This window comes from Aquarana catesbeiana, linkage group LG03 (genome assembly GCF_042186555.1).
Source record: "Aquarana catesbeiana isolate 2022-GZ linkage group LG03, ASM4218655v1, whole genome shotgun sequence".
Lineage (NCBI taxonomy): Eukaryota > Metazoa > Chordata > Amphibia > Anura > Ranidae > Aquarana > Aquarana catesbeiana.
This window is the reverse complement of record NC_133326.1, coordinates 587,255,589-587,269,689: the sequence shown is the minus strand read 5'-3', so window position 1 is coordinate 587,269,689 and position 14,101 is coordinate 587,255,589. Positions and strand designations below refer to the sequence as shown.

General features: G+C 43.5%; 1 protein-coding gene across 3 annotated transcripts in view; it reads right to left on the bottom strand.

Moving 5' to 3' along the window:
* Nucleotides 1–1,108: 1,108 nt before the first annotated feature.
* The window catches only part of TMEM230 (transmembrane protein 230), a 36,372-nt gene continuing 23,379 nt past the window's right edge, over nt 1,109–14,101 (bottom strand). For all 3 annotated transcript variants that reach the window (XM_073622038.1, XM_073622039.1, XM_073622037.1), the window contains 2 exons: nt 5,281–5,403; nt 1,109–2,974 (listed from right to left, as the gene is read on the bottom strand). In XM_073622038.1, the coding sequence (XP_073478139.1) occupies nt 2,834–2,974; nt 5,281–5,403 (264 nt within the window). In that variant the 3' untranslated portion in view covers nt 1,109–2,833. The remainder of the gene's footprint in view (nt 2,975–5,280; nt 5,404–14,101) is intronic.

Here is a 14,101-nt window from a genome sequence, read left to right as displayed (position 1 = left end):
AGCCTCCAGCTAAATTCTCCCCTTAAATTTGTGATCTGTACTGTAAAAATAGTCAGGAACAGAGTGGATGATACTGGCAACAGAGGAATCTGCCTTTCAAGAACCAGTAAATTACAAGTTAGTACTGCATGCATTAATTGCTTTTTTTTTTAAAGGTTTTTAATTAGCATTTATGTTAACAAAAAAACAAAAAAAAAAATCAGAAGTCAAGAAATAAGTGTGGTATATCTGGGGACCATATTTTACTGCTCATAGAGGACTTGATGTCCTGAACACACGTCCAAGTCCAGTGGCATTTGCCACCGATAGTGTCACACCACAAAGGTAACTATAAAATATCTCACTTTTCTGTACAGCTAAGGGCAAGTATTGCATACATGTTGGAAAAGGTTATTCTCAACTTTTTCTCACATAGCCTTATACACAGAGTCAAATAAGTGCATCATAAAAAGTGTAACTTTATACTATTTAACCAACTATAGCAAAAACTTTTTTGGGGTTTTGTATAAAATGGGGAAAGGTTAACGCCCCTGTCTGCTTTTGCGGCTTTCCAGGTTCCCTTTAAACATATTTTCCTGTACTTTCTGTTCATTGGAAATCATTTACCAGACAGGAAGTGAAAAAAAATGTTGTACCAGAAAACAGACAACAAAAAAGCTGACAGGAGTTCTAGCTTTACCATACTTAAAGAGGAGCTCCAGGATCCCCAAAAAAGTTAAAAGTCAACAGTTACAGATCCTGTACAGTTACAGCTGCTGACTTTTAATAGGACACTTACCTGTCCAGGGATCCAGCGATGTCCTCACCTGAATCGATTCTTCAAATGGCTTCAGGTGCAAACGGTGGCATAACAAGTAAGGAAAACAGGAGGTGAAGCCCTGCGCCTTCAAAGCCAGTTTTCTGCCACGCTGCACCTTGTGAATGGGCCCGTAGTCTTCTGGGACCTGTGACGTGTCCCAAAAGTCTGCGGAGGAAGAAGGGGGGGGGTCTGGAATTAGGAGCGGGTCAAAACCAGGTACTCACTCCCCCACAAAAAGTGCCAAATGTGGCAGTAAACAGGGGGAGGAAGGGTGCAAACCAGCGGGACTTTTCCTTGGGGGGGGGGGGGGGGGGGGGGGGGGGGGGGCGCGGGGACAGATGCACTTTTATGCAGAACTACACCCTCCTACTCTTTACAGCCTAGGGAACTTAAATGTTTGGGGATTGATGGGTTAATGAACTTATGGATTCCACCAGGCCCTCCACATGAGTAAACAATGAAAATCACCATCTGTACAGAGCATCACTGTGTCTGTGCCGTGGCCGGGTCAGGTATACTCCGCAGCCTGCAGAATTACCCTTGTAGTACTGGGCCCTGTCAAAAGAAAGAAGGCTGTCCTGTGAACGTGTGCAGAGAACAACCTTACCGCTCTATTACAGCTCTTAGCACATACACAAGATAAAGTGTACACACTGGACAACATGTCAGAGCCAGGGATCGCAAACAATGCTTAGTCCTGGTAAACTGGGCTATGTTTCTACATCAAAGGATAGCGGTAGTACGCAACTATACTGACACTTCCACACCCTATGCCAGGGGTAGGCAACCTCGGCACTCCAGCTGTGGTGAAACTACAAATCCCATCATGCCTCTGCCTGTCAGGGTCTTGCAATGTCTCATGGGACTTGTAGTCCCATGAGACATTGGGATCAAGGTTGCCTACCCCTGCCTTATGCTCTGATATATGTCAATGACTAGTGGACTTCAGTTGAATGGTAAAATGAGACATTCCCACAGAATGCAGCTTAGCACTCTTGACACACTTCAGTGGGCAAAGTCTGCGCAGACATGCAGGGTCCATAGAAGTAGACAGGCCGCACTGAATTGAACTCTGTGGGCAGGACAAAATATGGCAGGTGCCCAGCTGGAGGTTTGTGCAGGTATGATGCACTTATTCACTGTCTGCACAGGATATGTATTACATGTCAGATCTTGCATTTTACCTTAGCACAGACAGGATAAAAGTAATTGTTTTCTTTCCTTCCTAGACCTCCTGTGACTTGTAGTTCAAATGTATCCAGAGGGTTGCAAATTGCCAGGCTTTGATGCATGGAGCTTAGAGCTGGAAAGCTGTCAGATTCCAAATATAAATGAAGCCATAAATCTTGCATAGATTATCCAAAACATTTGATTATAAAATGTAAAGCATGCCTCAAGTAAACTTCAGGTAACAGTGTCATTTTAACATGTTGTTTGTGTCTGTCCAATTAGAGTGAAGTGATCCTTTGGTAACTATTTGTATCTATTGCTATCCCATGAAAAAAAGTGTATATTTTAATGCATATTTTTCAGAGCAGCCATAGCTTATCCTGCATGTTTTTACTACAAAACCATATAGCTTTCTGTATAACTAAATAAGCCTATGAAGGAAAAGGGTGGTATTGAAACCACCAATGAATGAAATGTCTGCTATCATTTTCCAAAGTGCTCTATTCAAGTAATAGTTAGAATGTGGTTGGTGGTTAGGGGAAGACCTCTGTTTGCCACTGCTCAGGGATTTTTAATTCCATTTTTGCTTTCTCTGTAGGACTTGCTTTAAGGAAAATCTAACATGCTCCTTTCAGAAGGGAATTCTTTTACCCTAAAAAACATTTAGCAGTACAAGTTGGGTATTTGTTTTGTGACAAACTGATATAACAGTCCACTGAATTATCACAACTGACTGACTAAACTGAAGCCTCATTGTATATACACTGGTCTGCTGGTCATCTTCTCCTCCTTCCCCTACTGAGTCTTGTTGGTTCCCAGTGGAGCTGAATAGTGTGAGCTGTGCCTTCTGCCACACATGGTGGTTCAGTCATCAAAGTCTGGAATGTCGTCATATGAGTAACCTCTGTATCCTTTAGCAGCATAATAAGCGATGCGGAGGTGGTAGAATCCAGGCAGGAAGACCAAAATTCCGATGATTAGCACTGGTATGGCCCGTTCATTGCCCTTCAAAAAAATAAGAATAAAAAAAATGTTAAAATGTAATTTGTCTACAATCTGTCCATCTGCAGTCACCAGCACCAAACAAACAGAGAGCATTTTATATATAAAAGCCAGAGCCAATGATTATGTGTGCTTTCTTTACCAGTATGTATAAGATCATGACGGTTTGCATGTAAAAGGATGCTACCAGAAACATCCTAAAGCAGCTGATCATAAGGCAGCTGGGCACTGGACAACCAAACTTTAGAACAGCCATATTTATGGCATAATGAATTACTCTTCTCTTTTAAAGCAAATTTAAGTAGCTAAACCTTAACTGATGTAGAATCTACCTCCACCTCACAAATATACTAAAATAAAAAGTAATGTGAGGAATATCTTTAAAGTGCTTGTAAACCTTCAGGGTTTTTTTTCAAATAAAAATAACAAACATGTTATACTTACCTGCTCTGTGCAATAGTTTTGGGGTTTCCCGCAGACGCTCCAAGACCCTCCTCTTCACTGGGTGCCGCCATGGAAAGCCGATTTCCCAGGGGCACCTGTGCAGGCTCACTCCCGAGTCCTGCTGGTGCATCCATTGACACAGACAGTGGGACTCTGCCCCACTCCGGTGTCACAGGATTTGATTGACAGCAGTGGGAGCCAATATCAATTTGTCCAATGAAAAGAGAGACAGCAGCTGGAGCCGCTGCGCTCGTGCACATTGCTGGATCAGATTGGGCTCAGGAACTAAAAAAGGAGGTCTGGGGGGAGCTACAGCACGGAAGGTATTTTACCTTACTGCATAGAATGCAGTAAGGTGATAAACCTTATGTTTTTAGAACCACTTTAAGCTTATGTAAACCCTAACATTACACTTCCTGATTTGCCTCCTAAAAATATACAATTAAAAGCATTTTGTTATATCTAAGATATAAGTGAAAAATTACCTGTTGATCCTGCAGTCCTGTGCACTCTGCAGTGTTATCAGGAAGTATTTTCGAACTATAAATCATCCTTTGGTATGCAGAAGAGGAGAGGCGGAAGATTTCTGTACTCCTAACAGTTCTTTTCCTAGGATGACAACCCCTCTTCTCCACAGATACAGTACAATGTATGAGCATTATGACCCTAGGACAGTGGTTTCTTACCTGTGGCCCTTTGCTTGCCTTTAACAAGCCCTTGAGGCATTATTCCTGCCAAGGACACCAATAGGAGAAAATTCCTGCCACCAACACCAAGAATAGGACACTATTTCTTCCCCTAATACCAAAGATGGGGCATTATTTACTCCTAGTAGGCACAGCCTGGCCCCCCTAAAATCTGAACTACAGTAAACTGGCCCATTGTTTAGAAAGTTAGGAGACCCTCGCCCTAGGACATGAAGTGCACTGCCGGTAAGATCATAAGGTGAATATAAAGGGGAAAAAATGAAAAAAGGAATCTAATTCAGTCAGCACAGTTGGTAAGCTGCAATATATTCTATTTTGGGGTTTACATATACTTTAGACCACATATGTCAAACACAAGGCCCATGAGCCGAATCCGGAGTGCCAGGCCCTCGCACTTTTCTTCCAGCTGTGGCACCCTCTCGTCTCCGCCCCACCTTGTCTACACAGTCCGTGGCAGATCCTATGCCTCTCTGTGAAGACACAGCACCCCCTCGCCTCAGCCTCCTCTGGGTCTCAGCATTCTTCAGACTCTGGCAACTGTCCCCAGCCCTCTTCTGGTCGTCCTCCAGGCTCTGCACTTTCTGTTTCCCAGCTCCGCTCCCAGCTTCTTCCCGGCAGCAGCACAAAATTAAGGAGAGGTGCACTGTGATGAAAGGGAGGGTGGGGGACTCTAGATATCTGCTTACAATTATTATGAGAATATTACAATTCTATGCAAGTTGAAAAAGGAGAATCACACACCGCTGGTTTCATCAACAATAAACTTTATTGGAAACTGCTCAGTCAAAAAAGAATGGCAGATGATACCAGCGGTGTATGACGCTCATTTTCAGACCTGCATCATCTGCTACAGGAGTGTGAGTGGGTTCCCTGTCGGTCTGCACCTGCCATTCACAGCTTAAGCCTTAAGGTATTACTAAAGCCAGTAATAATCGAATGCAGAGGCAATTTTTTAATATGATAAAGAGTAGATAAATTTGTAAAGTCTTACAGATACAACAGGCCCTTTGAGTACAACCATAATGCTGATGCGGCCCGCGATGAGACTGAGTCTGACACCCCTGCTCTAGACAAAAAGCTAAAATTGAGTTAGGCTATTGATGACTGCATGTCTAACTTAACAAATACAAATTTGAATGAAAAGGAAAAAACTCTTACCCCATTGCTAATGTGTCCAGTTAAAAGGAGGGACCCGATCACAATCAGCAAAGTGCCTATCAAAAACAGGATAGTGGCCAAAGCAATGGCTTTGTACGGTACTTTTGTAGGGCTCTTCTTAAACTGGATAGAAATTAGAAAACATATTTACATGAATACATTTTTTTTCCAAATGAGAATAACATGCACAGAAACAGGTCTCAGGGCTTATCAGAAGTACGAACATACATGATCATGCTGTGACTGTACACTACACAAAATATTTTTTCTGTTCAGATTGTTCTTCATTTTGTCAGTGTACACTGTGTGTTACTGATGTTCTACCATAAGGGAGATTTACTAAAACTGGTGTGCCCCATTCGCCGCCGCCACCACCCCCCTTTCCCCCCCTACATTTACCTGAGCAAATTCTTGATCCAGCGCTGTGCTCGAGAGCAGTGGCCATCTCTGCTCTCTTCCCCCTCAATCTGCTCACAGGGCAGATTGATAGCAGTGGGAACTATTGGCTCCTTCTGCTGTCAATCAAATCCTTTGAGTTGATTGACAGCAGAAGCTGCGCTGTCTGTCTATAGATGGAGGCAGCAGGGATTGGGATTGAGCCCGTAACAAGTGCTCCCATAGAAAAAGGCTTCCTATGGTAGGTGTTCACCGAAGAGGAGGAGCCAGGAGCCTTGGTGCATGACCCCAGAAGAAGATCGGGACTGCTCTGTACAAAATCACTGCACAGAGAAGGGGAGTATACCATGTTTATTTAAAAAAATAATAATAATAATAAGGTTTAGAATCACTTTAATGTTTTCTGTGTCCCCATTTGAAAGTATACCTTCTTTTCCTGTATGGTTACTGGGGCAGAAGTTAAGAGGGAAATCTTTCCAATGAAGCCGGACATAGTCATAAAAAACCTGACAGAGGTTCTAACCTTTTACCAGACTACCCCAGACTAAAAAAAAAAAAAATGTTTTGTCTGGAATTCCATTTTGAAACAAACCTTAACCCATTAGAAAGTGTAAGCAAACATCACACACTATAATGTGTTAGATTATAGCTTTACTATTATTTCATAAAAGTCAGTATTTGCACAGGCTTACCTCCCCCTCCCATGTGCACTGGATTAAAGTGTATGTAGCTGTGACTTTTAATATATGGACGCTTACCTGTCCAGGGAGCCTGTCTCGGGTGCTGCCGCCACCATTCCTGGTAAGGGAAACCGGCTGTGAAGCTGAAAGGTTCCCTACTGCACATGCGCAAAGTGTGCTGCGCTTTCTAACTGGCCCGGCGGCGGGGAAGGGGGGAGGGGGGGGAGAACTTCCGAGGGACGGCGCCGCGGCACAGTCTCCCGGAAGTGGGGAAGGGTACCTGTCAAAAACAGGTACATGTTCCCCCCTCCCCCTGAAAGGTGCCAAATGTGACACCAGAGGGGGGCAGCAGATAAGTGGATGTTCCACTTTTGGGTGGAACTCCGCTTTAAAGTGTTTTATCTGTTCAATAAATGGAAAAGAAAAAAAATTGTTGTTCACCCAGCCAGAAACATTCTGTAAGATTTCATGGGGACATGGCCTCAAAGTAACAGGAGGGAAGTTCAAAACTTATCTTAGGAAGTATTGTTTTACCAAAATGAGTAGTTGATATGTGGAATAGTCTTCCAGCAAAGGTAACGTGTCAGTCACAGTGGATTCAAACATGCATACTTGCAATAATCTATAGTACACTCAGACAAAATAAAAAATAAATAAATAAGGCCAGGCTCAATGGACCACTCTTTCTAGATTGTCACTCTTCTGTGTTTCTGATAACTTCCTGTCCTGTCTGCCTCCAGATTGTTATCATTTAGCATTCCCTGCTATCTTCTTGGACTACGAAATACCTCTCCCTGTTATGAAGCAGAGAGGGAGGTGTTATGTAGTCAAATGCAGTGTTATGACACACTCCATGTCTTAGGGTGACAACACTGCTCAGTACGGTTGCCACCCCAGGACACTTAATGGTAGAATTACCAGGTTAAAATAAAGGGAAAAAGAGGGGTGTGGCTACGCTATAGCGGCGTGAAGTGTCTGAGCTCCACACCAACTGCCTACAAGGAAGAGCTGCTCACCCATCCCTGCCCGCGATATCCATGTCCAGACAGGGTCCTAAGCACGGGGACCACCACAGACCACATCCCGCTGACATCCAGCATTATTTCACCCTGTAAACACCAAGAACTTGATCAGCCTTCCGGGACAAGATGGCGCCGGAACCCACCACTAGGGACAGCACGGCACCTCCCGCAGCTATACTTCAGGTAGGAAGCTTCCCTCCGCTTCCCCCTGCTACTGACAAGGTTCCCTCCCCTCTGAGCTCCAGTCTCTCTGGCATACCCGCGCTGTTGAGCGAGGACTTGCCTGCCAGCCCTGTTCAGCCCAGCATGTCTGCTGATCTCACCAATCCTGGCGCTCTGCCTGCCCCTACCTCTCATGCTGTGCTGTCTCCTGTAGAGATGTCTGCTATCCTCTTGTTTCTACCCACAAGACAGGACATGGAAACTATTGCGTCCAGGATGGTATCATCCCTGCGTCAGGACATTACTAACATCTCTCAAAATGTACAGAAACTTGAAAACACTGTTGATGCTCTCTCTACTGATAGAGATGCAATACTGCAAAGGCTAGACTCTCTGGAAGGTCTGCACAAACAACAGGCTGCTATGACCCATCTTCGCTTACAACATGATGATTTAGAAAATCGCCACAGGCGAAATAATATTAAGCTGCGTGGCATCCCGGAGGCTATTAGAGCAGCAGACTTACATGACACTGTTATTGGCATATTCAATGACATTTTGGGCAGGCCCACCTTTGCAACCATTGAGTTGGATAGGGTGCACAGAGTAAATGTCCCTGGCAGAGGAGAACGCACCCAACCCAGAGATGTGTTGTGCAGGGGGCATTTCTTCCTCATGAAAGAGTTGATCATGCGTTGTGCCTGGAATAGGGGCCCAATTCACTTCGATGGTGCTACCATTCACCTCCTTCCAGATCTGTCTCGCAGAGCTCTATCCATGAGACATCAAATGAAACCTCTACTGGATAAGGTTAGGGACTGTGGCAGCACATGTGTGGAACTATCCTTTTGGCCTCACTATTCGCCTATGCAATGACAGTATCTTTGTGAATGACCACAGTCAACTGCCAGATGTTTTCCGCTTCCTTGACATGAACGCATTGACCTACCTGACTGGCTAGCACTGGATACTATTCCCAATGGTCCCTCGATCCCGCTACGTAACAGGTCTTCCACCAGGAATAACTCCAGATTGCCGCCTACTGGCCCATATTCTAGAGAGCTATGAATTGACCTATGTGCTGCATCAAACCTGCTCCTGTCATGCTACCATGCTCCTTTCATCGACAACGTATGGGTAACATCTCACTCCTTCAACAGAAGGCCTTACCACCTTGCTATACTGTTCTTTGTGGGGAATAAGGCGTACCTCTACCGTTGGATCAGCAGTATACTGGCACGTACAATACTACAACAGCTTGCCCATTTGGGTGAAAGGTTTATGTGATTCCTTTCACTTTACATGCTATGCCATTGAGCAGACTCATAGATGCATACAGACGCAGATACTATTACAGAGCTTTGCCTTCCTCCAGTAAACCTTCAAGGTCACATGCTGACTGGAACTGTGATCAGAAATGTCTGGTCAGATTACACTCGGCAGTTTATACCGTGTTATTGGGAATGACCATCTTCTAGGATCGCTTTACCCCCGATACCAATCCAAAAACCTTGGATACCACTATTGCGAGGTTTATTACTATTGGGGGGGGGGGGGGGATCTGTTACATGTACAGAAGCTTATCAATAACATGTGCTGGTTCTCCCTTCATTTTATCGTTTTCTTTACTTTACTACTGATTAACGTTCAGGGCCTTAGTCTTAGGTATAGTTTAACACCTCTATATATACTTGTGTTCCTTCAAATGAGTATAGGGTATACTGTATTACATGTTGCAGGCTCCGATGACTCATAAGAAATTTATTTTCTCTGGTTTGGATTCCAAGAGGACCCCTGGGGGAGACCTCCAAATTTTCCCACTCTACCTCCAAATATGGAGACTGGTTCTTGCCCTATTACAATGGTACTGTTCGTTAAACTTCTTGACGGGTAAAGCCCTTTATAGAACATACTGTCTCTACTGATCTACGGACCCCCCCCCCCCCCTTAAAATTTCTGTCCCACCAGGATACTCCTCTTGTGCATACAATAAGTCAGGCGATATGGCTAGGATGTGTTTACCTACTGTTTATGTTTCTTTAAATGCATAAGTGCTCCATATGACTATGACTTGCCACCCTAAAAATGGCGAGTCTTTTTCCTTTATTCTGTACTATTACTTGTTTTATGGCAGCGTTGGGTGTTGCTTTGACATGTTGACACTAGAATACTTTTCCTCCCCACGTAGAAATCAGTGTTTCTGCCTGTATTGACCCCTCGAGACAGGTTGAGACCTATTGGCCTGTACAGCCATCCTTGATTAGGATACTTAAATGGTGCTAAACTCTATACTAGCATCTGGGTTTTTGTTGTTTCTCCCCCCCCTCCCCCTTTTTTTTTTTTCATATATCTCTTCCCCTCTTTCATCACTCTACCATGGGAGGGCCCTGGGACGCTGCTACCCTCCGCTTGTGCTTATTCAATGCCCGTGGCTTCACAAATACTGTACGACTTTCACAAATCCAAGATTGACGTCATTTTCTTTCAAGAAACCCACTTTTGCACAAATTTCCTTTTTGCGAAATAAATATTACCCAACCTGGCTACATAGCACATACTCCCCGTCTAAATCTAGAGGGGTGGCGATAGCACTCCACAAGTCAGAAGTCCGTAAATTATACTCTTTTTGAATCCTGTTCGGACCCTGATGGGAGGTATTTGTTTCTGAAAATATCTCTCAGTGGTAAAACGTACACCCTGGCTAATGTATATATCGCTTACCAGGACCAAATAGCTCAAACTATTCAATATCTCCACAAGCTAATGGAATTTGCCGAAGGGGTGATGCTCCTCGCTGGAGATTTTAATAGTGTTTTGAACCCTACATTTTATACTTCCTCAGGTAGTATTTCTTACACCCAAATCAATAGATTAAAGAGATTTCTGATTCAGCATAACTTGATGGATGTCTTGCATATCCTCCACCCCACAGATAGGGATTATTCCTTCTTTTCTGCAGCTCATAACTCCTACTCCCGTATCGATTTTTTTCTTGTCAGTCACTATGCATTGACATACAGCCCCCAGAGTGGGATAGGTAACATATTATGGTCCGATCATGCACCAGTGTTTCTGTCCCTTTCCTTACCCGATCTGTCTGGTCATGACTGGACTTGGAGACTTAAAGGACTCATTGTTACAGGACGACATATGCTCTGCAGATATCCAGGCCACTATTTCCAACTTCATCTCTGACCATGGTAATGACGATACCTCTGCCCCGATACAGTGGGAGGAAATTAAAATGAGTACTACGTGGGGTCTTTATTAAACATGGCTCTAGACTTAAACAAACCAGTCTTGCCCAGATTCAGGAACTGTCTCTTCGTATTGCTGACTTGAAACGATCCCATGAATGCATCCAATCCTTGACCACCCAACTTGCCTTATCCGATGCTAGACTTAAACTGTTGAACTTGTTCGAACAGAAGACCTTGCCCATTAGGGACAAAACACGAAAACTGTTTTATGTAGAAGCTAACAAGACAGGATGAATACTGGCCAGAGCTCTCCATGCTAAAATTAGCATTGCTTCTATTCCTAAACCCAAACAACCTGATGGCCAACTCACCCATCATCCTAAGGTAATTAACAAGCTATTTTGTTCCTTCTAACACCACACTATACAACCTCTCCCCACGCCCTACTAACATGTCGCCTGAGGATTTCAATCTGCAATTGATGAATATATTGCTACCACAACACTACTGAATATCCCTACAGCTGTAGTGCAGGATCTTGAGCGACCATTTACCGAGGACAAACTTGTGCTGGCAATATCTTCCCTCAAACCTAACAAAAGCCCAGGCCCAGACGTCTACTCGACCCGTTTCTATAAATCGTGCCAGGATTCCCTTACACCACTTCTTATAAAAACGTATAATGCTATCGCCACTGATTCTCCTTTCCCGAGACAAGCTTTGGAAGCTCATATCATAGTCTTACCTAAACCCGGGAAAGATCCTACACTATGTGGTAGCTTTTGCCCCATTTCACTCACCAACATTGACATTCGCTTATACTCTAAACTATTGGCCAATCGCCTTCTGTCATTGATACCCGACCTGATACATCTTGACCAAGTGGGGTTTACCCCCAGGAGGGAGGCCAGGGATATTATCCTTAAAACCTTTTCCACAATGGAATATGCCCAAAAATGGCAAATCCCATCTTACTTAATTTCGGTCGATGCCGAAAAAGCGTTCGACCAAGTACATTGGCAATTTCTAGAGAGCACGCTTCAGCAAGTGGGCCTAACATGCTATGCAAGATCCTGGGTCTCTATGGCAACCCCACGGCAAGAATTTGTTCTAATGGCCTCCTATCTGACCCGATATGGATTTGTAATGGAACCCGCCAGGGATGCCCCCTGTCGCCATTATAAAACATACTCACTATGGAACATCTTGCCATGGCCATTCGGCACAACTCTAATATCCAGGGTCTTTCTATTGGCCAACATCATTATAAATTATCCCTATATGTGGACAACCTCTTGTTATATGTTACTAAGCCTCACATATCTATGCCAGCCATTGAGGCATTCAGAGTTTGGCTTGGTTAGTAACTTTACAGTAAATTACGATAAAATGGAGGCCCTTAACATTTCCCTACCCAAACCTACTTTATCCTGGTTTCAATCTTCATTTGGATTTAAATGGCAGCAAAAGGTTATTAAATATCTTGGAATCCAAATTCCTACTTCCTTGTCTACCCTGGCAGATCTCAATTATACGCCCCTAATACGAACGATTCGAACGTGCCTGGAATCTTTTGATAAACCGAACATCTCCTGGTTTGGCCGAATGAACGTCGTCAAGATGGACATTCTGCCTAAATTTTTATACATTTTTCTGGCAATTCCTACCTCCCCTCCTCGTAGTTTCTTCCAATCGATCAAGAAGGCTATTCGGGACTTCATATGGCGACATAAGAAACCTAGGATTGACTTTAATATTTTAGCTTTACCAAAGAATAGAGGGGGAGTTTCTCTTCCTGACCTACTGTTGTACTTTCACGTTGCCTCGTTAATCAGAATAGTCGATTGGTACCACAGTTCCTCCACTAAACCGCGGACGACATTAGAAAAAAAAAAACGAATATCTCCAGACCTCACATCCCTTCCATGGACGAACCCGATACACAGACCCCCTACTGACCTTATGCCCCTTGTGACCTCCACTACTTTGCGAATTTGGAACAGTTACCTTACCAAAGGTTTACTGTCCTCGAGACCCAGCCCCTTGACCCCACTATTTGGTATCAACTCTTTCCCTCCGACTTGTACTAAATCTAAATTTCTTATATGGCAAAAATCAGATGCTTCTCTATTGAGCCATACGCTCCATGCCAGAAAATGAATTCCCCTACCCAACATGCTCTCTTCCTGCCATAACCCTCCTTTGGCCTGGCTTGAACATACTCAATTAACACTTTTTAGACAAAATACCGAACGCTGACGACTTGAATAGACCACATTTAGCCTTTGAGTCATTGTTATCCCAGTCGGACAGACCAGAGCACTCGCTATCCCAGATATATCAGATAACGATTCAGATTTCTTATCCAAATTCACTGCCATTCCTTTCAAAATGGGAAAGGGAGATGAATGAATGAATCTCTGGATGATATGGAATGGGGCAAAACACTAGCGCTTTCTTTTAAATTATCTATCTCATCTCATGCCCAAGAACGTCCTTATCGTATTTTCTCTACTATTCTACATAAATTTGATCCTAATGTATCGGACATATGCTGGAGATGCTTGCAGGCCCCCAGGCACCATGACACACATTTGGGGTACGTGCCCATGTGTTACCCCCCTTTAGGATAAGATTCTTCATCTCTATGACAAACTTATAGGGGACAAATATCCCAATGAACCCTGCTTAACGGTCCTATTTATGTTACCGGGATCCTACAAGCAAATCAAAAAGAGCTTAATTTGCCATTTGCCAATAGCTGCCCGGTCTGTTATTGCTAGATCTTGGCGTCAACCGGTGGTCCCCTCTCTAACTGATTGGGTCCGTGAAGTGGACAGGATCGAACATACAGAACGGATGATAGCTTGATATACCCTCTCCCCCCCCCCCCCCCCTCTTTTTTTTTTTTTTTCTTCTTCTTCTTCATCTTTTCTACACCTTCTTTCTTACCTTTATAAGATTATGGTGATTTTACCAGTAGTGCCACCACATTTTTAGGCCATATATATTGAGCCTTGTTTTTTTCTTTTTTATACACCATTGTTTCTAGTGGACTACTGATTACTTGATATTCCATTACTTCGCTTATTTCTCCATGCCTTAATGACATATAATTGATTTTGCTTATGTGATACATGTTCTTTTATTGTTCATCCGATCTTAATGTATACTTGTACACTCATTGGAATTGTGTTATTCTTTGTCTGTGTTTATTCATTATTGTTTAAGAATGTCTGAAACTTAATAAAACAGATTCAACATAAAATAAAGGGAAAAAAGTGTGAAAAATAAAACGCCACATCTATGGAAAGCTGCACAACTACGTTTTTGTTCTTGGGTTTAGATATGCTGACTAGGG